This window comes from Natator depressus, chromosome 1 (genome assembly GCF_965152275.1).
Source record: "Natator depressus isolate rNatDep1 chromosome 1, rNatDep2.hap1, whole genome shotgun sequence".
Lineage (NCBI taxonomy): Eukaryota > Metazoa > Chordata > Testudines > Cheloniidae > Natator > Natator depressus.
The window spans coordinates 137,460,151-137,483,189 of NC_134234.1; the positions used below are offsets into that span (position 1 = coordinate 137,460,151).

At 39.1% G+C, this 23,039-nt stretch overlaps 1 protein-coding gene across 2 annotated transcripts in view; it reads left to right on the plus strand.

Annotated features, from left to right (window-relative positions):
* Positions 1-16,829, plus strand: part of CDKL5 (cyclin dependent kinase like 5) — a 199,150-nt gene extending 182,321 nt beyond the window's left edge. Inside the window, exons 16-20 of one of the 2 annotated variants that reach the window (XM_074967692.1) lie at positions 128-251; positions 7,753-7,855; positions 13,672-13,794; positions 14,875-14,994; positions 16,048-16,829. In XM_074967692.1, coding sequence (XP_074823793.1) covers positions 128-251; positions 7,753-7,855; positions 13,672-13,794; positions 14,875-14,994; positions 16,048-16,434 — 857 coding nt within the window. In that variant the 3' untranslated portion in view covers positions 16,435-16,829. The remainder of the gene's footprint in view (positions 1-127; positions 252-7,752; positions 7,856-13,671; positions 13,795-14,874; positions 14,995-16,047) is intronic. The other variant, XM_074967702.1, reaches the window with a different exon arrangement.
* The last annotated feature ends 6,210 nt before the right edge of the window (positions 16,830-23,039 follow it).

Consider the following 23,039-nt stretch of genomic DNA (forward strand, 5'->3'; position numbering starts at 1 on the left):
AAATCCATTCTTTAAATGAAGCACATTTATATACATCGGTCTTCAGTAGCCATCTAGAGACCTATTTGAAGGTCATTGGAGCCAGCAAGCTGTTCTGATGAGTTCTGCTTATTGGTATTTCTTGCAGTGCCATCTCCACGTCCAGAGGGTACATTCCTTGAAACCAGTGTGTCAAACAGAGGCAGTGCGCTGCCAGCAGACAGCAGCACCGTGACCAACCACTCAAAAAGACAAACTACCTTTGACCCGTGGTGAGTTGTTGTTTACACAGACGTACACAGGGTAATATGGCAAGCGAGACCGCTAAAGAGCGGCCTCAGTCAGACTTCTCTGAAAAGGAGTCGTTACTGTGATCCCCTTGCTGCCTGTAGTTGTGGTTCTGGCATGCAAGCGTCCCTTGCATGTTCTCTTTGCCCACGCTGAAATAATCCTGCATGATTCCTGCCCCTTTTGGATCCTCAGGAAGCATCTTGTGAAGTCATTCCAGCAAACACATTTTAAAAAAATATATAATGTTAATATATTTGTATATTTTTCTCTGAATTTTCCATTACCCAACGTATGTCGTCTGTGATTAAAGATAAGAGGGAGTGTGTGTGTGTGTAGTGTGGCGTACAAGGCCATTAGCCCCATTTGTGGATCCCAGAATCAGCAAGTGGCAGACGAATGGAAAAGTCCAAAATGCATGTCTTCATGTATAATTTAGGACTGTATTTATGAAGAAGATAGTCATTGTTCTACATGTGGTGATTGCTCATACACCACAGAACTACAGTAGCTAACACTGCAGAAAGAAATGGATCCTTGCTATTGAGAGGACAGGACAAACCTTCTGTGTTAGCGCTGTACGTTGTTTTTAAAAGATTAGAGAAACTTTTAGAGGAAAATTGTATACTCAGTTACCTTTCTTAGGTATTTTATGTGCCAGATTTCTGTATTCCTACTAATAAACATAATCTAACTCCATCATATAACAGAGGGATTAATTCCTCTGTAATTGCACCAATAACTTAACAGCCCTGAAATAAAAGGAAAAAACATAATTTGATCACTGACAATTATTTAGCCCTTAAAATCTTGTCATTCTACCATTTTGTACAAATACAATAATTTACATCAAATATAAATAAGTATTACTCTTAGAAAGGATTGTGACTTATCTTTACATGATTAAAAATGGTGTTGGTTCTCACTAGTGAGCTAACTGGCCTTCAGGCTTCATTACATCTTTTGCAAGATTTTAGTAAGATCTTTAATTGTATTAACTATACAGTGGCTACAAAGGAAAATGTAGTGTTATGTAATGGATGAACTCCAAAGTACTGGCACACGTGGTTCTGTGTGAGAAGTCCTAGCAATGGTTTAATGATATTGCAAAATTGTTCTCTGCTGTAAGTGCAACTTAATCACATTCTTCACTAATGTAGAGTCTGTGTTTCTCTACTTTATATCTTTTTGTGGGGGAAATTCTGTAATTGTATGTAAAAATGCTAATAACTCTATTTTAATGGAACATCACTCTGATTACATCATTTTATGATGAACTAAATATTTAATGTTCTAATGGCATACATAATAGTTATGTGAAAACTCATCTCAAGTTATGAATGAATGTGTAGTCCTCCTGAACTTCCTACTACTCTAAGATATTGCTTCTCACTCATCTTATTGCTCTTTGTTACCGCTTTCTGATGTCAAAGATTTAGTGAATTTTTAGGCTGAACTGCCACAGATGTTCCCTTGTCCATGTATGCATTTGTCCACCCTAGCTTCACTGTCCTGCATCTTTAAAATGAAAGACATTATACTGCTGAACTTGTCCATTGTCATTAGGATTTACTCTTAAATGACTTAAATTATCTCTGCACTTAGGTAACCTGATTTAAACAAAAACATGTTTTTCATCCTATTGGGAACTTTTCTATTTATTAGACTGACTTTATATTCCTCTAAATTCTTGGGTTTTTCCGTTTCCTTCTCCACTTATGAGAGGAGATATTTTGCCCTCTTTCTCTTAATTCTCATGGAACTAATGCAAATGACAGTAATAGCTTGGCCTTGAGCCAGATAGATAGATAGATAGATAGATATAACCTGCCTGCACTGTGAGATTACCTGCCTAGCTCTACCAGTGTACCCCAGTCTTGACCTGAATTATCCATACTACTACTACAGCTCTCTTCACTACGGGCTATAATTGGGGTTGAATTATGCAACGGTATGTTGGAAGTCTCTGAAATGGCCACATATTAGACATCTGGGGGCTTGTGGGGAACTTCAGTTAGTGAGATCCCTTATGCAGGAGTGAATGTTTTTCTGTCCCCTGATGACAAATGGCTGGTCACATCTTCTTTATTGCATGCGACCTTTCTGCAAAAATGAATACGTACTTTTCTTACCGTCACGTCGAAGAATTCATAGCTGTGGGCTGAAGTCTTACCAACTTGACATTTGAAGAGTGTCATAGGCTTATAGACATCTACCATGAGTTTTTAAGACCAGAGTTTCTTTACACTTCTGGAATTTGACTAGAATATTGCAAGGAGCTGCAGATTTATAATTTCAGTGGAGCTACACTCATTTACTTGAGCTGAAGATCTGGCTCTTTATCAACTCTGCATAGCTTGATCTTGTTCACATCACCTGATAATATATATATATTTCTCTTTCATATTTCCTGCATAAATCTTTCATATGCATCAAGTAAGCCCCATTTTCACCTACTGTATTGGCCTTTTTTCTTTTCATCTACTCCCTGGTGTCTGAGCCCTCACACTTGTGCATACAGTCCTCATTTCTCATCCTAATTGTCAATATTTCATGCCTTCATCTTCCTCAGTCATTCATGGTTTTGTTTGCTAATCTTTTCCTTGTGCATTATCAATAGTGCACAATTAACATATGTAAATTTGGGTAAATACTGATCTTTGAACTCTAATCTAATCTTTTGGAACGTTGTCATGCCCTATTACACTGCCCATTATAATGGGAAAGAGGAAGCCAGAAGTGCACCTGAGGAGAGAGGAAAAGGACCCTTTATATTATTTACAATGGCTTTCCAAAATCCTGAAGGCACTGGGATTCTGTCTTGGAAATAAAGCTAGTGAAGCATACACGATACCAGTACAGGGAATTCTGATCCAGCCACTTTTAAAAGTTTAACAGTTAATTGCACAAAGTGATGCAATTTCTGTTTTCATAATAAATTATTTACTTATTGAGGCCACGCACTGTCGTCGTCTTGTTGCATTTCATGTATTTCTTATAGTGACACCTGGTGGTACCACTACGGATAAGACTGTGTGTCTTTTTTTTTTTTTTTTTTTTTTTTTACTAGGAAGCCCCTTTTTCAAGTGCTTTTAACTTGGCAGTAAACATTTGCTATGTTTTTACCCCATGTGCAAAATCTTTGCCTTAGATCTTGGGGGACAAGGGCATTAATTTAAAAAAGTAAAAAATCCTGCTCTTAAGAGAACTGGTATTGAAAATAGTTTTAGTTTCAGATGATGTCTTGCCTTCATTTACAGTAACTCAATAACTATTATTCTTCTATTTTTTTAAAAAGTTAACCTAAAAGTCAGTATTTAGCTTTGAGAATTCATTACTGGCCATGTGTGCTAAGCACTTTTGAAAGAAACCTTCATACAGATTTTAAAAATGTTTTTGATTAGGACAAAATCGAACTCTCAGACGTGTGAGAGACGGTGCGTATGTCAACGCTGTGCTGTGAAACCGTGGCAGCGAGTCTCAGAGCTCAGGTCTGTAAGCTCAGGCTCGTGGGGCTGATGCTATGGCACTGATAACAGCTGTGTAGAGGTTTGGGCTGGAGCTCAAGGTTTGAAGCCCAGGGAGGGGGGGTGGGTTTCTGAGCCCGAACTCCAGCCCAAGCCATAACGTCTAAATTGCTGTTAAACCATAGCACAAGTCCCTTGAGCTCAAATCTGTAGACCCGGGCTCTGAGACTCACTAGTGTGGTTTCTAAAATGCTGTATAGAAGTACCGTATGTTTGGAGACGTACCGTCAGTATGCATGCAGCAATGCCTCTGGAGCTGTGAACTACTACTGAGCACATTAGCTAGGACCCCAGCCTACTGTGAAAGCTGGATGCTGGCCTGTTTGTACATGCATGCTTGCTGCACCACATCCACTCCAGCTCAATGCACCTGCACATGACAGGTGCCCTTACATGTGAGCAGTAGAGTCTGACTCTACTGTTTACTTTAAATTTTTGTCCCCACATCCATCTCTTCAGTGAAGCCAAAACACACAAGATGACCAGTATTGCCAAACCTAAGCATTCAAAAATCATGAGACAGGCTTAAAATTTATGAGGTTTGTTGCTTTTTTTTATTTTTTTGAATTGGGTTGTTTTTATTTGCCTTCTGGTTTCTGAGCTGTTAGGGTGCACTCTGGTCACGTGATCAGGTTTTTCTCTGCAACCGTAAGGGCTAGAAGATTACTTTAAAAAAAAAAAAAAAAAAAAAAAGCTGTGATTCTCGCGTAACTGCTTACTTCCCGGAGCTGGGGTTTTAAGAAAAAACGCCAAATATCACAAGGCTTGTCATAAACTTGGAAGAGTTGGTAACACTGAGTGACTATACATCCCACTTTTACCTGGCTAATCCTGTTTTTTCTTATATTGACTAGTGTCTCAATAACTTCTTTTGGATCCTTGAAATGTCCTGGTGTTCATCTCATCAATCAAAATGTTCTATTTTTTTTAATCTGTGCAAAGTCTTTGATTTGAGACTTTCTGCTTTAATGCTATCTCTTTGTACCTCCTTATTTTACTCATATCATATAACGAGCATGTGTTTTTTGTATCAACCATTGTTCAAGGCCAAAGCTTGTCAGACAACAGCATAAACAATATGAGTTTCAGGAGTTGAGCACCAGTCTAATTCATGCAAAGCCACTCCATTGGCCCCTTGAGCAAGCAGGGATTGGGGAGTGAGAGGGCAGGTACCAACCAGTCTGTTTGTCCATCACTTTCCTACTCTTTATAGAGGAGAAGGAAGTGAAGAATAGAGCTCCACCTCCCTCCAGTCTTCTCTGCTGCTACAGGCAGACATTTTCTGACCTGGATACAGTGAATCAAGGATGGGAGCCAGAACATAGAGCATCTGAATATTTCATTACCCTGAAAAAATGGTGCCAAAAGTGTTTAAGATGATCGCATCTTCAAAATCAAAACCAAATAGACAGTGACTCTTCTTTACATGGGACTTGGAGGCAGAAAAGCCATGCCAGGAAATTCTGCATTACCCAGTGTGTTATAGGGCCAACCTCTGTGGCAACACAGAAGGGTTTGTATATGAGCCAGTGGAGTGGTATAGACCTGGTCACTGGGATTGCAATTGACATTGGGTCAGTTTTTTTGTTTAAATCCCATGTTTTGAGGAATGGCAGGCAGCAAACTGTCCTGTTTTCTCACACCCCAGCTCTCTAATGGTAGTAGGTGCACACGGCATACTACAGGGTGAGGCCGAGGATTCCTCAGCGCAACTTGCTCAGTCCACAGCCTAGTGGCATGGACTCTGTACTTTTAAGGATTTGGCCTACAAGTTAGGGAAGATGGAACTATTTCAAACCACATACTTTTGTGTCAATAGCTGTGTGTGTTGTCCGTGTTACGTTACCTCTGTGATGGAAGGCATCCGTAAAGCTGTCAGTAGTTGTCAGGGTTCCCTCCCCACTCTGAACTCTAGGGTACAGATGTGGGGACCCGCATGAAAGACCCCTTAAGCTTACTTCTACCAGCGTAGGGTAAAACTTCCCCAAGGCACAAACTTTTTGCCCTTGGAGGGTACGCTGCCACCACCAAGTGGTTTAACAAAGAATCAGGGAAAGGACCACTTGGAGTTCCTATTCCCCCAAGCCTTACACCCCCTTTCCTGAGGAGGCTTGAGAAAATATCCTAACCAATTGGTTACAAAATGATCACAGACCCAAACCCCTGGGTCTTAGGATCATAGAGAAATCAGTCAGACTCTTAAAAGAAACAGCACTTTATTACAAAGAAAAACGGTAAAAGAAGCACTGCTGTGAAATTAGAATGGAAGATAATCTCACAGGCAGTCAGATTCAAAACACAGAGAATCCCTCTAGGCAAAACCTTAAGTTACAAAAAGACACAAAACAGGAATACACATTTCCTCCAGCACAGAGACTTTCACAAGCCAAAAACAAAAGGAAAATCTAACGCATTTTCTAGCTAGATTACTTACTAACGCTATAGGAGTTGGATTGCTTGCTTTCTTGATCTATCCCCAGGCAGAGGTATCACACAGACAAAGCCTTTCTCTTCACTCCCCCGGCCCTACATTTGAAAATATCTTGTCCCCTTATTGGTCATTTTGGTCAGGTGCCAACCAGGTTAGTTGAGCTTCTTAACCCTTTACAGGTAAGAGGATTTTATAGTACTGTATCAGAGCTTCTTAACCTCTTCCCTTTATATTTATGACAGTAGTTTACTCTTGGATTTCTTCCAGGCTGCATTAAATGGGTGAATAGTTAGAAGACAGCCTTTCTGCAGTTTTGCTGTATTACCAAATGCAAAAGGCTGGATGGAATTGGGAATCCCTAGTAATTTGATGTATTTTAAATTTGTATAAGAATCTAGTCATTAAATACTATACTAATGACTTTTCATGGAAGCTAACTATAGCTTTGTAATTTTCTAATGAAAAGCATATTGCTGAAATCTAGAAGGAGCATTCTAGAGAGGGGGGTTTAGTGTAGATGTTTGGTCTAGAATCACAAATTATGCAAATGTCCACTTCTCCTTTCTTCCTACACATCACAAACTGATCCCACCTCCTCCCAAAAAAAAGAAAAAAAATCTTATTCAGCAAATTCAATTTGTGACAGCCTTTAGACACCTCATACATTTGTATTTGGATTCCCATCTGACTTTGCTTTTATATAGTAAATATATAATGTCCAGAAATTGAGTTTAACTTCTGATATAATGAACATACTTTGAGCGTGGGATATGTCCTAGCCTTTTCATCCATATGAAAAATAAAATTTGTACTTGTTTTCCTTACATTTAAAGTAATCTGTTGTTGATCAGCTCTGGATCAGAGTTTTTGGGAGCCTGAAATTTAAAATTCAGTTCTAGCCACAGAAATTTGGAGTTATTGCAGTCTTCACTTGCCAGCAGTGTCCCATGATCCAAAGAGAGACCCATCCATAAGAAAGGTTTAAGAGGAGCTGTAGAAGTGAACAACAATGGATCTCCATAGCTTCCGCGATGATAAATTTGGAGCCATGTCAGCAAAGCTCAAGAATTTTTGTAGACAATCTTTTGTTTCAGTCTCCTGATCGTTACAGCTCTTGTGACCCTCAAACAAGTGATGGGTGAATTAGAACTGATTTTATCTGATATAGTTGTTTGTATATTTGCTCAGATATTACTTTTTTATTTTTGTAATATCTTCTCTGTGATGTTTTTGGTTTGAATATAAAATCCCAAGTGAAAAATTAGACAAACTAAAGTACCCCAGAGTACCTCCTTGGATGTTTTTAGTTAACCATTTTAACTTAACAATGTGTCCTTAGCTTTCCATTTAATTAAGAATGTTTTATCTATTAGTTTTATGTTAATCCTTGTGCCATAAAGTAATAAAATATTTTTAATATCTTTGGTTTAAAAATATCTGCATTCTTTAACCTGAAATCCAAAGATGATCTATGATGACATAACATCCAAAGATTTTTCTCTGACAATATATTTTTTTCATGTTTAGGAAAAGTCCTGAAAATGTTAACAGTCAGTCGGAGCAACTCAAGGAGAAGGAGAAACAAGGTTTTTTCAGGGCAATAAAAAAGAAAAAGAAGAAATCTCAAACTGTAAGTATACCCAGTAGTTTCTAAAATAGTGTATATTTTCCATTGTTTTGGAGCTGCCACCATAAAATGAGCTAGACCATTGCTGTATTGTTATATTATGTGTGGGTATACCTGTGTACATCTGTTAGCTTTTTAACTTGTGGAAGTAGTCTTCTTTTCCTGTTCAGGATTTACCTATTTGCCTATTCAAATGTTTACTTGCTAAGGAGCTATACTTTCTACATTTATTTGCTTGCATCCAGGACCCCTGGAATTCTATTACATTTCAGGTCGGGTTGCCAGGGTCTGGTTTTCAACTGGAATGCCTGGTCGAAAAGGGACCCTGGTGGCTCTGGTCAGCATCGCTGACTGGGCCGCTAAAAGTCCAGTTGGCAGCACAGCAGGGCTAAGGCAGGCTCCCTGCCTGCTCTGGCTCCATATGGCTCCCAGAAACAGCAGGCATGTCCCACCAGCTCCTAGGCACAGGGGCTCCACACGCTGCCCCTGCCCTGAGCCCTGACTCCATAGCTCCCATTCACCGGGAGCCACTCTGCTGCTGTTTTGGCAAAACTATAGGCAGTATCAGATGCTGGAAGATGTCTGTCTTCAGACTTAGGCAGATAAGATTTGCCCTACACCCAACTACACCTAGAAGGTTTTCTTCACGTCTGCATGGACTGTAAATATGTAGGCTGCCTCACTCATCAGATCAAGCTTTACTACTCATCAGTAGTTAGTTAGTTAGTTAGCTGCAGCATTAAGATCCCTGAAATGTTTCTGTGACAGAATCATCAGCTGGCTGCAAAGCCATATTGGAATAATGATCTGATACTGTTTACATACTGTACACTAAGATCTGGATCCAAAGTCCATTGGAAAAACTCCTATTTACGTAATTGAACTTAGGATCAGGCCCTAAAATTGGGTAAATGTTAAAAATTAGGTCAGTGTGCTTCACAAAACAGCCTATACTACTGACTGGTAAAATGTATGTGAACAGAAGTTCAGTAATATAGAGCGATTGAATTGTTGTTTGCTGCAAACTTTTTTGTTTGTGACTTCAAGTAAAAAAAAAAAAATTGACAAACAAAGAACAACTTTAATGTTGCCAAATTTTAAGATGGAAAAGTCTAGGGAGATTGGGATGAGAATACTTATTAGTAAACAAAGATTATGGAAAACAGCACACTTTTTCGTCTAGTAAATAAAAAAGAAGGAAAGAAGCATGTTACTCATAATGGCTATATTTGGCTTTCAAGGCATTGGTGTTTGGAGAGAGTATCATTATTGGAGTATTTGTAAACTGTTTGTTTGTATTAAATTGGTAGGGTCAGATTCTAATCTCAGATGCATGGTGTGAATGATCATGTATCTAGAAGTATCTTCTGCTATGTTGGTTTGAGAGGGAGGATGGTTTCACTGCTAAGGCAGTGGACTTGGGATTTGAGCTTGATTCCAAGCTCTGGTGAGACCTGCAGTTTGACTGAAGCAAGTCACTAATTTCTCTGTGCCTCAGTTTGCCTTCTTAGGAATTGGGAGAGTATATTTCCCTACCTCACAGGGACATGGGGACAATAAATATTTTAATGATCAGATACTGGAGCTACAATCATGATAGAAAAGTCTATAAATAAAAACAAATGGCAAGTGTTTTGTGGATATATTGTGATACACGCTAGGGAGCTGAGATTAGAAACTGTCCTTTAATAGTGTCACAACTTGCAACATATCAATCTTCTGTCAGCTTCAGTGTTACTTATAGGCCTGATCTAACTCCTCAAAAAGAAATGGAAAGACTCCTGCTGACTTCAGTGGGAGTTAGAGCAGGTCCTATACAGAAGCAGAGATCTCACCTTTTTAAAATCAGATCTTTACTCTCATAACACTCCTCAGATCCTTTCCAGAGCCAAGGATTCCAAATGTATATCTGACAGAACTGAGTTTACTCTCTGTTTTGGGAAGGTTGGGAGAGAGGAGATTAATCTGGTTGGTAGCCACAGCTACAGTAATCTTATGTCAGAGTGTTTTTCATCACAACTTCTGTCTATCTCTCTGGTGTTTTGGCTACAAAATCAGCAGAGTGATGCATAAATAAATCTTTTGAACTGGGCTAACGAAATACAAAGACTCTGGGTCTGATTTTTCTCTCATGCACATCAGTATTTATGCTTGTTTAACACTATTGCCTTCAGTGGAATCATCCTGGTTTACACTGTGAATGACTGGAGAAACAGGCCTGTTGTTGTCATCACACAAAATGGGCCAGAGTTCTAAATGATATCATGTGGGAGAAAGGGAAGCTGCCATGATTTTAGCAGCAATATATCAGCTGGCACCACATAATTTCTACATTGAACTCTGGCTCAGCAGATCGCTACTCTTGATAGCGCACTCCTCGGAGAAAGTAAGTGACCTTGGGGCTGCGTGCAGCATACACTTCTTAGGATCACGGTTCAAGTTTATATAAGGGACTTCTCCCACAAATGCCCTCAGTTCCTTTCCTACCATCATAGTTGCAGGTTTCCAAACATGTATTTGATTAATTTATATTGTGGTATCAGTCCACTGTCTCTTTTATCTGTTTATCTAGTTTATATGTTAGCTGTAGTTTGAAGACAAAAATTAAAAGTATTTAATCCCCCTTTTTATAAATGAATGTTAGTATTGATGAAGGCTAATTAGATTTGTGCTGATATGTGTTTCCAAGCTATTTGTACATGCTATTTCATGGGTATGAAAATATTCATGTCTGTTCTGTTGCCCAGCTAAAAGTTGATCTGTTGCATGACAGACCCAGGTAAAATATCTAGATCTAAAAAGTGTGATTATGTGGTAGTAAAATGTTCATGACAGATGAGCACACTGGATACAAGTGGTGGTTAGTGAGAAGGGTATTTCCTAAAGAGATGCTGAATTTGCACAGGTTCTATGCTACTCTGGTTCAACCTGTCAAGGAAGTAGTGTCTGTATCTCATGTTGATGATAGAGACCTTGAAAACCTAGCATATAAGCACTGAGTCCACCTTTTCCAGACCAAGACCTGTGCAGGAGTTCATACAGTGTGCATTAGATGGCACTGCACATAAAGCATTCAAAAAAATCAAGCACTTTGATCTAAGAGCACCAAAAAAGTCAATATATGAGGGTCTACAAGTCTTATACAGAGTGCTTACTTCTGCTGTTCTCCATTCTTAATAAGAAGTGGCACAGATTTGGAGCCAGAGTCTGATAAGAACCATAAAACCTGATCTGGGGACCTAATGACTCCAACTGGGTCTTTGGATCCGACAGGTAAGCACTGAGGCTACATCAGTCCCCGTATCAGTAGCCTTCACCTCCTGGCATTGTTGCCTCCCTTATATCTGTGTACTCAATCTGTTCTGATAGTGAACTGAAAGAGGCAGTGGCCAGTGTGCCACTCTGTTTGTTTAAGGCAGTGGGAAATCATCTAAGGGTACGTCTACACTACCCGCTGGATTGGCGGGTAGTGATAGATCTATCAGGGATCGATTTATGGTGTCTAGTGTAGACGCGATAAATCGATCCCCGATCGCTCTGCCGTTGACTCCTGTACTCCACTGCGGCAAGCGGCAGCAGTCGACCCCGCGCCGTGAGGACACGAGGTAAGTCAACCTAAGATACATTGACTTCAGCTACGCTATTCTCGTAGCTGAAGTTGCGTATATTAGGTCGATTCTCTCCCCCCCCCCCAGTGTAGACCAGGCCTCAGAATATGAGCAGACCAGGATTTCTTCCAATTCCTGCTTCTGTATCTCTAACAGGACTGCTCATAGAGATTATCTCAGGTTATGTGTGGACAGTACTCAGTGTGAGGTGTTCCTGTTTGGTTTAGATACAGTTCCTTGAATTTTCACCAAATACCAGGCAGTTGAGGCAGCCCACCTATAGCATCAGGATGTTCTATTTACTCCTATCTGGATGACTAGCTTCTCAAGGCCCAATCTCCTCTTCTCTGCATATTATCTTCTTCCTACTCTGAGCAGCTAGGGGTTGGGATAAACTAGAAGGCTACCTTCATTTCCATGCAGAGATTGGCTTCTGTAGCAGAAACTCTTAACAACGCAGTGTTAGCTGCTTTTCTACCACAAGAAAAATTCATTGACATTCAAATACATGTTGCTCATAGGGATACAGTCTCGTGGCAAATCAAGTCGTTTCTGAGATTCTTAGGTCTCATGTACCCTGGCAAGTACATAAACTCACATGTCTACTTCAGAATAAACCAATTACAGCCAAATGCAGATCAGGGCTTTGAAGCCTCATTTGAGGCACTACAAATTGTAGTCTGAGAAATCAGTCTGCAAGCAGTGCCTCTGTGAGCTGACAGTGCTTCAGGATGCACTCTGGCCTGCTGGGCACTACCGGACTTTCTGTGTCTTTTTGTAAGTTTCATTTTGCCAAAGATCTCCTGTCCTAATCCTGACCCTTTCTCCTGCAGAGAGTTGTTCCTGATAATTGTTCTCCCAAGAGTAGGGTTTTCCAGAGGCAATTCTTGAAGGAGTAAGGAAGGTTAATTGCCTATTACTGGAGTTCTCACAAAGATAGTGTCTCTGCAGAGCCATTCCCACCCACTCTCCTTTCTCTCTTGCTTGGAATCCTTCCTGATGTAGCATAAAGGAACTGAAGATAATTAAAGCCTCCGTGGCTCCTTTCGTAACCTAGAATCAAACATTTTGATCCACATGAGGGGTTGTGTGCAGTCTCAACAGTCGCTGCTTTCCACATGGACCCAGATTTTGTAGCATTATGGCACATACTCCATGGTGTGGCTCTGAAGAAGCAATGTACTCGAAGAAAGCCAGTTATATTTGAGCACCCTTCATGGTGATCGTTTGTTTTTGTCAAAATTTGCTGAGTTACAAATAGTGTGAATCTTCAGACCATAAGATTTTAAAGGCGCTAAGCCAGCTAATGAATCTTTTGTCCTTTTATTTATACAATTTCTAGCTAGAAACTAGAAGCTGAGCTGTTTTAAAAACCTTGAATTTCACCAATATGTCTGTCTTTCTGTTAATTAATGTTATACAGTCTAAAATACTACACTGTCAAGTTTTCCTTTATAGGCAAAATAATACTGCACATATTTTACAAATTTCCATTGAGAGGGAAGTGTATCCCGTTTGTGATTTTTGACCGTGGATATTGTTGTTTGTTTACTTGCACCCAGTGTCATGACGTCTGGTTGTATTCTCATATATTAAGAAACAAAATGTCAGCCAGTAATCATGCAACTGTAAATACCATTTTTAAAGGTGCTTTATTCAAACCTGTATCTGAGGTCCCAAACTCTTTTCAGCCAAATTAGAAATACTAATGCTTTTGTTTATTTTTAAAATAGTTAAAACATATTACTATTATTAATTGTACATCTGGAAAATAAATATTACATACAGTTTCACAGAACATGCAAACTTCTCTAGTAATATTTCTGCTAGTAAAATATCATTGCCACAATTATGGGATTGAACCACAGTCCACTGAAGTTAATGAGAGTCTTAAAATGATTGATTTCTATTGATTGGAATAAGATTTGGATCAGGCTCTGTAGATCCTGTGAAGGATCAGTCTGAACATAGACACACATTCATTATTATTTGCACATTCTTTACATATATAAAGGTTTAGTGATACCTGGGATTCCTTTCGTAGACATCCTTTTCTTCAGAATAGCAGTCAATTTGAACTTGTCCAGAAAGTATAGGATCTGTTAGTTATTGTTCATATTTAAAAGTACCATTTATGCATGAATATGCCAAGGACAGATCGTGTCATTGAAGCCCTATTTATGCATTTAGTTTTTATATCTTATATTGCAGATAGAATCAACCAACGGGGAGAATCCAAGCATCAAGAAATCCCTCTTTCCTCTTTTTAATTCAAAGAATTATTTAAAGCATAGTTCTTCTTTGAAAAAGCTTCCTGTAGTCACTCTACCCATGGTATTAATTTTTAAGTACAGTAGCACTGAAAAATGCTCCAGTAAACTTGTTTTACTGACTACAGCAGCATGTATTATATTTTCATGGGGTCACATTTTCTTTAAGCCAGTTAAGTATCTTGGACCAGTTCCATGAATTCAAATACAATCAGCAGTCCTATCAGAGTACATCTAATAAAAAGGATTCATAATTGAGTAGTCGAAGATATACTCAAAATATAATATATCCAGTTGCTGAGAGAGGGAGAGCCTGGGACTAAGACTAAAGAAGGCAAATTCTCCTGAAATCAGTTACACTGTAAAACAGTGACTTTTCCCTTTTGTTTGACCAGTAAACACAAACTTTAAAATAATTTGGTTTATAAATTGTATTTATATTTTGTTTGCAGATTGTTCTCTTATGTCCAAATTTAATCAATCAACTATTGTAACTGCAGGCTCATTGAAAGATCAATTTTTATTAGCTTGTGCTGCGGCTGGATTTTTCTTTGTTCTAATTGTTACTGGTGACCTTTTTTTAATGAGATCAAATTTTGGTCGTTTTGTTTTTGTCTGTTATTCCATGGAATTGTGGATGAGGTAAATCCCCTATAAATTAAAAAGCTTTACATATTCTTCATCAAGTTTTACAGACACACAAATACGTTGAACTTGAGGATAGGGTCCCCCTGCATTTGTAGCAGCAAGACTCAGCAATATACCCAATTAAATACAGTTTTGATCTGTTTTCATCCAGGACAAAATTTGGCTTTACAGAACTGGCCCATGGTCTTAACTGCAATATGGAATGCTATTGAAATGAGGATAAGGCACTGCAGGTCTTTTTGTAGGCTTTTTAAAATGCTCTCTCTTCCAGCAACTAACAGCATGGGAATGCTTTTAAGGGTTGAGGTTGTAACAAATCTGCATGATAGCCACAAATATTATCCTTTTAATATGGGGGAAAATATTGAGAGGACATTGCAATTCAGCTGCAGTAATGGGCTTCACCTGCATTGTATAATTAACTAGGAGTGGGGGATGATTCCTACACCTATTCTTAAGGACCTACTGAAATCCCCTGCTTACTATTATGTTGCAGATGCCCGGCAGTGATGGTCAGGATCTTTTGGCATTACAAAAAGCCATTCACTCTTCCAATCTCCAGAGCAGCAGGCAGAAGGATTGGCATCCTGAGAAGATGACAGAAATCCAGACTCATGTAAGTGACATTTTCTGTTCTGTTCAACCTCTGACTGTGGTGTCTTGACAGGCTTTTTCTGCAGTGGACAGAAAAATTGCATTTCCCATTATTCTCCACTCACTTCTCAGTCATGTGGCTACCATTCTGCATAATTGTTTGAGAAGTAAGAGACATGAGACAGGGAGAAGAACAGTGTATTACAATCTATACAGTACATATCACCTGCTGGACCTCACAAACCTTCCTCCTTTCCCCTTCCCAAGCCTTGGATTCGGGGCAATACCAATAGGACTATAGGAGTGGCAAAAATTACCTCTAAATCCAGAATGGAAGCCATAATAGTCCCTGTGTCCACCTTTGAGGCTGCAAAAGCTTTGGTTATGTTTTTGCATTAGAGACGCTCTCAAACAAAACCGGAATATTTGACCTTGTCTACACGCACACGTAGTTTGAGGCAAACTGGGGTGTAAATCTACCCCATGCTACTCTGCCATGCACTATGTGTCTATGTGGACCATGCTGCTTGCTGGGCACTAAAAGTTCTCTAGTGTTTTTTGATCCACTCCACTTTGAAACAGGAGCAGATCAAAGCACACTGCAGAAATTTTAGTACACAGCAGCCTCCACATGGACACTTAGTGTGTGGGGTAAGCTTACATCCCAGCTTGCTGTGAATTAAGCGCTCATGTAGACATCCCCCTAGAGTTTCAAAACCAGACAGGAGAACTTCATTGCAGCTGCCATGTTTTAAAAAAATACTCAGTGGGAACAGAAGTTTTTCTGCTTGTAGCGATCTCAACTGCTGAGGCAGCAATAGTAGATATTGATCATACCCACCAAGCACTTGGTGTATTTCCGTGTTCCTGTACAGTGGGTCCTAGTCAGTGGATTGAAATGAAATGTTCAGAATTAGTAAACAGTAAAAGTGACGAAGTCCTGATGTTTTTTTAAAGTTAAGCTGGTTCAGTTTAAGATATGCCCAAGGCAGCTAGTTTTCCTACAGAAAGGCTGGCATGCTCGTATAACAGCAGGGCATAAGACCAAATGTTTCCCTCATTCTTTGTCTTCCAGAGCCAACCTTTAAAATCCCTTCGGAAGCTGTTACATCTCTCCTCCTCCTCAAATCATTCCATCCCCTCTGAATCCCGCTTCCAGCCCTTACCAAGTCAGCCAGCCAAAGCTTCTTTTTCTGAAGTGCGAATTCACCCCATAAGTCAAACTTCCAGTAGCAGCAGCAATGTGCGTCAGGAGTCCCAATCAAAAAGCAGGCCAACGCTTCAGATACCAAGCCAGATAGAACCAAGTTGGCATGTGTCTCCGGTGAACAGGAGCGCTAGTGACGGGACTTCCTACTCTGATCAACTGCCTTCCAAGAGTGGACAGAATGGGCCCACATATAACCGAACAAACCGATCCCGAATGCCAAACCTGAATGATTTAAAGGAGACGGCCTTGTAATGGCACTCCCGATCGTACACCAATTAACACAGGAATTTGAGTCGAGGGTGTGGTGGTGGTGCTGGTGATAGTAAGACTGTATTTTCAGCTTTATAAAAGTGTGCAATATGTACCTGTGGGGCTATACCGTTTGGCACCACGCTGATAGTCAGGGACCATACAGTAAAACAAGATGAATTATTAATTGCCAGTCGTCAGAAATCTCCTTGGATGATAGTGTGCAGTTCAGGGAGAAGAAATGTGTTGCCATTTTTTCTCATTTACATTCCAGCTCGGTGCACATCTCTGTCTGAAAGCTGGGAGACTTTAAGTATGTACTGGCACTTAGAGGGGTGAAGAAAAATTAGCGTCTAGACCTATGCCCTTACAACATATTTTGCTGCCTAGTTAGAACAGTGGGGTTTATGTGATACAAGTATCCCTGTTAAGGGTTAATGTTGAATTGTATGTCTTAAATTTGTTTTTTAAACTTCCACATTTGATAGGATTTGTAATATTTATTTATGATGAACTAATATCGTACTGTTATTATCATATCTCTTCTGTTACAATGTAAAGTTATTTTGAGCTGTTTGAAACATTGTGAAGCAGTGCAACAGCTACCGTAGTTTCTATAAAAACTAACAGTAACATTTATATATTGCATCAGGAGTATTTTATTCTATCTATATATATATATATATCTATCTATATATATATAAATGGTAAATAACTGTCTGATTTTTTAAATATACTCATTTAAAAGAAAAGTATTGTTATGACACTATCCGCCATATTTTTATACATTTGTGATATAAAGTGCAGTATTATACTTCTAATAAAAGGGAGTTGAATGTGGACATAAGTGTGACTGTAACAGTATGAATCTTGCTCAGCTATGAGAGCGCAGTACTGTAGGCATTACTATTGGTAGCAAACAAAAGTATAATCATTTCAAAACTTTATACTGGCTATTTTGTTGGAGTTACTGGCTGAATGTAAGAGACTACGGAACTGTACAGTAATCTGAATGTGGTATATTCTCCCCTACATGTGCACTTAGCTTTCCCATTAGTGTCAATGGGAGTTATGCATCTGCATCAAGAGAATAGAAAGCTTGGTATCACTTATCTTTCTCTAGAGGGAGAAAGTGCCCCTTTGCCACAAGCTAAAGCAGATGCTCTTCCACTTAATAATAGGGTGAAGACCAAAGAAATCTAGCATGAGTTGCAAGTGACATGCCAAAGTTGTGACACTTACGCATAGCATGACACTGCAAATCATGGTATAAGCTTTTATGCATCTATGTATTTTACACTTGGTTTAAAAGTCTACTAACTAGAAAGATAAATCTTGTATTTAAATTTAAAATGCTTTTGCACTTTTTTTTCTTCCTGTTTCAGGATATACTTAAAGCTACTAAAATAATGATATTCAGATAGAGGTAGGAATGGTGCCGGGCAGCTTCGGTTCTCCTTGTAGCTCGCTATCAGAATATTCCCATTCACAGTCAGTTTCCAGTTTCTACAAAATATTAGGTGTGAGGTTTCAGTCTCCTGTAGAAGATTATGAAAAGAAAAGGGATTGCCTTTATAACAATGGATTTTAAGTGTAGGGCCTGATTTCCCCTCTCACGCTAGTGTAAATTAGGAGCAAGTCCACTGAAGTCGGAAAAGTTACACTGGTATAAACTTGGTGTAGGTGAGAGGAGCATCAGGCTGTAGTGTCAGAACAATACAATCTTTCCTACATTTAAACTAATTCGTTCAACTCTTGCATCCGTCTGCAGTGTAGCTCACTTTCTGCCTGTTGTCTTCATATATCAGTTGTTCTTGCAGACGTTCTGTCCTTTCCAAAAAGAAGTCAAGATGAGCATGAATGTCCTAATTCAGCCACAGATATAGATGCAAAAATAGCCATCTAGTAACATCTGGAGTTCCTACTTCATTGCAAAAGGAGGTCATGTCCAAAATAATGCATTTAAGAACATTAAACAAAATTGACACCAACACTTGCAAAATCTGGCTCAGAGGGTACAATCTGTATCAGGTTTTCACAGTACAAAAAAAACAAATTGGTAACAAGTTTTGCAGACTATAAAGCAAGAATTCTTGATTTCTCAGCTGCCTGAAAGAAATGTGCATGTGTTGTTTTTTCAGATTTTATCTGATATATGTAATATATAAACACTATATATTATATATAATATACATGTGGTGGGTGTGAAACAGTGCTTTTTATGTCTTGATAAGCTCAGTAGACAATAATGCAGTTTCTAGTTTGAGAGTGGGGCTCTAAGCAGTATTGTATGAATGTCTGCAAGACTGGTAGTGTCCGAGTTTGGCTCTTTAGTCTTACAAGAACTTCTTTTTTCATTAAATAATACATCACTTGCATTTTGCCTCTAAAAGCCTTCTTACCTTGCTGGTAAGGCCTTCACGCTTGGATAATCACATTGGGCCATTATGCAGATTTATAGGAAGAACAGAAGCCTCCAGTGGATTTCCCCTCAGCATGCGATAAGCTAAATAAGAGAGATTACTAATTGTACTGTCAGTCCTTTAACATCCTTATTGCCGCTTCAAATGTGATCCAGAAAACATACAGACTATTTGGTGGTCCAAATTTACGAGATCTCTCTATCCTGTACCACAATTTCCTCTTTAGAAACTTCTACAAACCTTGAAAAATTAAAACTGATCAGTAAACTGATGAATGTATTACATATTGAATGTATGTAATTCTGTTCGAAAGAAAGTCAAATTCTCATTTTGCGAACTGGTGTTGGTATAAATGTTCCCATATTTTTAACCCTGCCTAAATTCCCAACATTTAGTGTATTGCTAATACAATTTGGCTAAGGCTCCCAAAGGAATCTTGTTAGGATAATTGAGATTTGCTAACTCTTGAGTAGAGAAAAGCCTATTACAGAGCAAACGATTTTTCAAGTGTGAGCTTTGCTTTTCACTGAGATTATTGGTCTCTAGGTCTAATTTTGCTTTATTATATATCCAGTGGATTTACTAAGAATAAAGCTGCTAAATTAGGGTTTAAGTTTCCATTCCTTGCCAATTTGTTTTGCCTTATGATGGTGTCACTAATGAGAACATAAAAGAAACAAGTTCACAGGAATTAATTAGGGTCATTTATATAACTCAGGCTGACTAAACTTGTCTATGAGTTTGGCTCTTGTAAACTGAAAAATAGGCACTTAACCTCTTTTCAGTTAAAATTTATACTCTTTACATGGACTTAAACTAGCCTTTCACAACTGTCATGAAAATTTGCTAATCTGGAGACACAGATTTTTTGCCCTTTTGACCATGATAATGAAAAAACTAATGATCTGGTACTCACCTGTTGCGGGGGAAAGGTATATATTCTGAGCAAATAGAATTGTACAGGGCTGGTTGAAATTGTTAGACACTTTGTTCCACCAGCACATTCAGAGGGTCGCTGTTCCCTCTGGAGCACCATCACTGTTCTGAGTGCGAGTAGAGGTCATGGTCTCAGAAGAACAGTGGGTAGCACTCTCTGCTTCAGGAAGTCAACCTGCTGCCTCTACAAATTCTCCCAACCCACAGAGTTCAGGACCAACCTCAAACTCCGATTTCTGCTGCCGGATCAGATCCAGGCTTTTGAACCAGATGTGTAGGTTCTAATGTTTCTGAATTTGAATGCATGTTTACAGACTACCATTGTCTTAGATCAATGTAAAGACAGGCCTCAAATTGATTCATCCTCAGATAATTTACAGACATTGTTGCCTTCCTCTCTCACATAGGTTTCTGGGAGAAAAGGTGGGTTATGCCTTTGAAGAGGTGGACTGGTATTATTGCAGAGGCTTGAGATTTTTTCGCCACTATTAAGCATTCCAGTTGGGTCTCTATGAAAGATCATCTGATCAAGGAAGCTTGAAAAGCCACAAAATAAAGACTGATTTTTATTTTCCTCACAAGTCCTTACATGTGTGAGTTTACTGTACTGCGGTGGTTATCCTTAAAAATTTGCCACTTGCTTTAAATAATCTGCAGTATTTTAGGCATTCCTTATAACAGGAGCAATGTAGTTTAGCTAAGGTTGGAGGTGAAGTTATTTATCTACAGTAAAATTGGCAATCTTTGAAGGGTGACCACCAGCCAGAAAGTCAATTGGGCTCCTATTCTGGTTACAGTTGTTCATGATCCTAAAACAATTTGGGAGTCAGGCAGGTTTTAAATTTGTATACATCAAATTAATAATATAAGAACTATAACTGTGTGTGAGAGAAGAACCATGAGAAACATTGGAGTCCCAGTCAGTCCCACAAGGAATATTCTGACTAGCCATAATGATGTATTGCATAATTTGTGTTGGTTGTGAACATTTGTTTAATTTCTTCAGTGTCTCTTGGCAGACACCAGACATCCAAAAAGGGGACCATGCTGTGTACCACTCAGCTTTGCAGTTGTAGAGTTGATGTAAATAGGCCCAGTGTGTGCAGTGAAGGGAGTATGGCACAGGGGACATTAAGAAAGGTAGAGTGCCCTATTTAACCATTTCTAAAATATCCTTCAGATCAGGATACTATTCTAGGAACAGGTGCCTTTCCCCATACAACTTCCTTTGTCTGTCTGTGTCATAATGTTGACCACTTCATAAACGGGTTTGTAGTGAATGAGGAGAAAAGCCATTTAACTTTTAGCCTTTGGGATATTTAAGGAGCAATTTGAATAAACTCTTTTATACATAGTTTGGGTGTTTCTAGGAAGAGGTTCCAGTCATGGAGCATCATTGCATAAAGTCCTCTTGAGTCAGATGTTATGAGAGAACTGCAAAGTTTTTCTCTCACCAATCAGCACCCAAATCATAGGAACAATTTTGGGGGGAAGACTATCTCTTGATGGAAAAATCCCTTGGCTGAGTGGCCTGCTTTAACACCTCCTGAATGTATAAGATATAAGTTTCATAGATTTAGGTTATAGAGTACTTGCAGTTAGTTCTGCATGGCTGTTGTTCATGATCAAGGATATCTTGGTGTTCAGTCAATTGGTTGGAGCAAGAGGCCCTCTTGGAGACAATGACTAAATGTAAGATGCGCAAGATCAGTTTTAGGGTAAGCCATCTCCATGTTGTCCGTTTGGATCCTCTCCCTCCATTAAAACAACGTCCTGTGTTGCTATCTCAACCTTTCTGCAGATTGTAATTCAAAACATATAGCCAGATGCACGTGACTTTTGGTGTCTCGGCCCAAGAGACCGAATATGGAGATGATGGCTTAAAGGCTAAGAGATCAGAGCCATAGCTCTGGACCTTTCCTGTCCTCTCTAGGAGTTGATCTACCTCCTCTCTTACAGAATGTGGTCAGGGTTTGCTTAGTTGGCCCTCAGTTTACCATTGACTTATAAAATGTTGTAATTTTTACAGGAAAAGGTCTATAAAGTATTCCATCTTACACTTTAACATAAGAGAATTATGTGCTCTTAGGAGCCTAATAAGAGCATCAATAGGCCTTCATCTGGATGTGCTTCTAAAAACCTCTAAGCCAGCTCAGCTACTCTCATGGAATCCTAATGTCATCTTTGCACTGCTTTTCAGTCTTCCCTTTGTGTCCTCCATTTATTTCCATGTAGTTTTCAAATATTGAAGTTGCCTTGTTCTTTGCTATTGCTCTAGCGCAGATTATCAGGGAGATAGAGGCCTTATCTATTACTCCACCCTGGTTTGCTGCTCTACGCAGAGACAGCTATCCTTAGACTTGCTCAGGATTTTCTTCAGTTTAATTTTTCACTTCATCCAAAGAAGAAATCTTATCTCATTGTCCCATTTCCGCCCCCCCACCCTCGACAAAAAAAATCAACCCTTATGATGAGTTAGAACACAGTATAAAAAAAACACCCGGACTAAGCTTTCACATGGCCTTGTTTGTCTGTCCATTCTGAGGAAAGCCTCAGAAATAGAGGGGGGCTGCTCACAGTAACTGATTTCATTAAATCTCTAGTTGCCAAAGCCAAAGCAGGTCTGCAGCACAGAATATGAATTTCTGAAAATCTATGAATCTGAAGCTCTCGGTGTAAGCTCTTGAGATATAAATCAGATGACAGAGAGAGTGCATCACGGTTTAGTAAAAGGCTAAGCCCAAAGTATAGATTGTGTCCTCGTCTTGCTTTCTCCCCCAGCAAGGTGTTTTTGTACTCCTATTTTAGGTGCATCATATGAAAGGATATGTCTCATCAAAAGGAGTAATTTCTGACCTATAAATTTGGATTATGTGGAACAATGATCATGAACTGAAATCCTCCCTGAAAGTGTAATGTTGTTGGAAATTCCATTGAAGCATTTGTAAATCTGGTTAATTTGTTAAGAAAACCATTCAGGACTGCTTAGATCTCCACTGTCAAATACTGAATTTTATGGTTTCAAAGGAAGAGGGATGGCCGAAGAGCAAGGCTTGGAGAATTTGATGATGATATTTTTCACCACCTGGCAGAAAGGGCTATGCCAAAAGTATGAGATTGTGGAGGTAGTTTTTCCAAACTTCCAAATTTATTGGTAACGAATTACCCACTTTCATTAGCAGCTATTAGAAATTCTAAAATGCACAAACTTTTAAATTTACCATACTTTCTGTTGTGGAAGGGATGTGA